General features: G+C 60.3%; 1 protein-coding gene across 1 annotated transcript in view; it reads right to left on the reverse strand.

Moving 5' to 3' along the window:
• Positions 1-3038, reverse strand: part of WDR18 (WD repeat domain 18) — a 7929-nt gene extending 4891 nt beyond the window's left edge. Inside the window, exons 1-4 of the mRNA XM_010844585.1 lie at positions 2819-3038; positions 1444-1554; positions 263-396; positions 1-68 (exon numbers count right to left, since the gene is read on the reverse strand). Coding sequence (XP_010842887.1) covers positions 1-68; positions 263-396; positions 1444-1554; positions 2819-3028 — 523 coding nt within the window. The 5' untranslated portion in view covers positions 3029-3038. The remainder of the gene's footprint in view (positions 69-262; positions 397-1443; positions 1555-2818) is intronic.

Below are 3038 nucleotides of genomic sequence, written 5' to 3' on the forward strand. Positions count from 1 at the left end.
TGGGGAGGGTGTGGCGAGACCAGACGTGCCGGGGGGCAGGGGTCCGGGAGGGGTCTGCCTGCAGCACGCTTGGGGAGGGGGTGGGCAGACCTCAGCGGGCATCTCCACGCCCTCACCTCATCTCCAGGTGGCAGCCCGGCCCCCGGTCCTCCTGGTACCAGCCCGCCTGACCCAGTGCCCCTTGCTTCCCGCCCTCGTGGCCAAGGCCTTGCCTACCCAGAGGCCACAGCTGGACAAGGAGCCACCGGGGCCATGGTGCTACCTGCAGAGGCTCCAGGCCAGCACTAGGCAGTCCTTGCCCCCTGAGATGAAGTGGCTGCTGTCCCCCGTGAACTGCAGGCATGACACGTCCTGATAGTGGCGGCTCAGGATGACCAGAAGGTTCCCTGTGGACACCTGGGGGGAGGGGCACTGGCTTGGTGGGGGCCTGCAGGGAGAGCCTACCCCCATGGCCCCTGCACCAGGGCTTCACAGCTCCTGTGACAAGCCGGTCACAGTTGCAAGCAACTGCCTTCTGAGCTAAGGGATGGCAGTGGTCACAACAGCAAGTGACCACCTTCTGAGTTGGGGGTGGGACTCATGCTGGGAACCATGGGGGAGGGGGAGCTTGGGTTCCAGGAGAGGAGGCCCCTGGCGGCAGGGACACCAGGGAAGGGCTGGGCAGGGGTGAGAGGGCAGAGAAGCTGCGGAAGGATGAACTTTGTCACCCAGATAAACATGTCCACACCCCAACCTCCAAAACCTGTGACCTCACTTGAATATAGTCTTTGGAAATATAATCCATTCAGATAAGTGACATGGGAGTGAGGTGACCACTGTCTATGTGAGGACACCTGGACACAGACACCCAGGCGCTCACCCCGAAGAGGGGAGGGGAGAAGGTCCACAGAGTACAGGAGTCAGAGCCCAAGCCAGAGCGGCCCTGTGGGGCGCCCCCTTGTGGTCATGATGCACGTTGGCCAGGAATTCTCCTAGAGGGGGGGTCCCTCCAGGCCAGACAGCCTCCACCCAGACTGTTCCCCCATCAAGAAGGGCCAACCACTGGCAAGCCAGCGGAGCCCTCTAATGATGGTGGACCAGCTGCTGAAATCTGCCCACACCCCCTGCACTGGCCTGACCACAGCAGAGGAGGATCTCTACCACAGGGTGAGTGCCTCAGTTTCTCTCCCTGCACATGGGCAAGGCTTCCTAGTTTCAGAATCGCGCAGTGAGGTTGAAGAGCTGGAAGTGAGACTGCCAGCTCCCTCTCCTCTGCAAACTGGTTGCGGGCAGGCATCAGGAAAGGCTTTGTCCTGGGACCTCGGACACTGCACTATGCACAGGAAGGGAGGTGAGTGTTTCCCCAAACATAACAGCCTGTCCATGACAACCCGCTCAATGGTCTGACCAGCAGCCCACCAACAGGCTGAGCCCACCCTCGTGTTTCTGAGTCCTTGGGCTCACCTCCCACAGGTATATGTTCTCTGAGATCCCTGCCAGGACGTAGAGGCCATTGGGCGATGTGGTGAGGCAGGTGACTGGTCCCGGGCACATGATCTTCTGTTGAAGCTGGTCCTAGAGACAGAAAAAGCCTCTGAGTTTCATGGGGGAGGAACCTGGGGAAGGGGCAGGCGACAGCTGGTAAGTCCAGGAGTAGAAAGAAGGTGGGGGTGGGTAGGGAAGCGAAGGATGGGATACTCTGAGCAAATCCATGGTTCAGCAAAGACGGACCCACTCCAATTGATGCTACGCATTGTGCGGGTGGAGGCCTGTGGAATCTCTTTCAAAGCAAGACAGCACCTCTCTGGACTGGGGGTCAGAGGGACCCCCAGGTGTTCGGGTGGGGAAGGCACAGAGGGTCCAGGAGGACCCAATGGCCACTTGGCTTTTGCCCTAGTCCTGCATCCCCACTGAAGTGTCGCCTAGGACCTTGAGCCTCAGTTTCCAGATCTCTAAAATGGAACAACTTCTCAAGTTTGTGTGTGGACCACACCAGGAAGAGACAACACAGAACCCACCCAAAGAGATGTCAGCTGTCAAAAGCAGGCAGCAAGCACCGTCAAGGGCTGCATTTTTAAGTTTCTCTAATCGTGGGCCCTAATGGCAAAAGGTATGGCACCCCACTCCAGTACTCTTGCCTGGAAAATCCCATGGACAGAGGAGCCTGGAAGGCTGCAGTCCATGGGATCGCTGAGGGTCGGACACGACTGAGCGACTTCACTTTGACTTTTCACTTTCATGCACTGGAGAAGGAAATGGCAACCCACTCCAGTGTTCTTGCCTGGAGAATCCCAGGGACGGGGGAGCCTGGTGGGCTGCCATCTATGGGGTTGCACAGAGTCGGACACGACTGAAGCGACTTAGCAGTAGCAGCAGCAGCGTCTCTGGGGACGATAAATGCACTAGACTCCTGAGTCACCCTTCAGCGGGCTCCCTCAAGCCTCGGACCTTCACCCTCCAAGCTCAGGATACCGACGGAACCCCTAATGCAAACACTTTTTAACTAAATTTCTCGCCTAACGCGCCGGCCCCCACGGGACCCACCCCCGGCCCTCCTTGTGCGCATGCGCACAGCTAGCAACCCCCCCCCCCCACCCGAAGCAGCTGCCCACCTTCAGCTCGGCGTGTGCGCGCAGCGCCTTAGCCGCTCGCAATCACAACGGGCGCGCGACTCCCTACCTTCCCCCAAAAGACCCCAGACACGCGCGTGCGCAGAACACCTTAACGGGACTACCCACTCCTAGCCCGGCTCAGGGTCCATGTAGCCTCCACCGCCCTTTCTCCCGACCCCTGAGCGCCGCGCAGCTCGCCAACGGCGCCCGGGAACACGCCGCCGCACCTTCCTCTGCAGCTCCCAGGCACAGATGTAGTTCTTGCCCAGCTGTGCGGCCAGCAGGTACTCGCCATTGAGTACCGCCGGCCCGCGGGGCCCTGCCTGGCCTCCGCGGTACGTGAGCAAGTTGGCGCCAGAGTGCAGCTCCCACACAACGCAGCTCCATAACTGGGCCGCCGAGTCCGTACACACGGCTACCTCCATGGGCGCCGCCATCTTGCCTTCT

Source organism: Bison bison, unplaced genomic scaffold, assembly GCF_000754665.1.
Source record: "Bison bison bison isolate TAMUID 2011002044 unplaced genomic scaffold, Bison_UMD1.0 scf7180017864203, whole genome shotgun sequence".
NCBI lineage: Eukaryota > Metazoa > Chordata > Mammalia > Artiodactyla > Bovidae > Bison > Bison bison.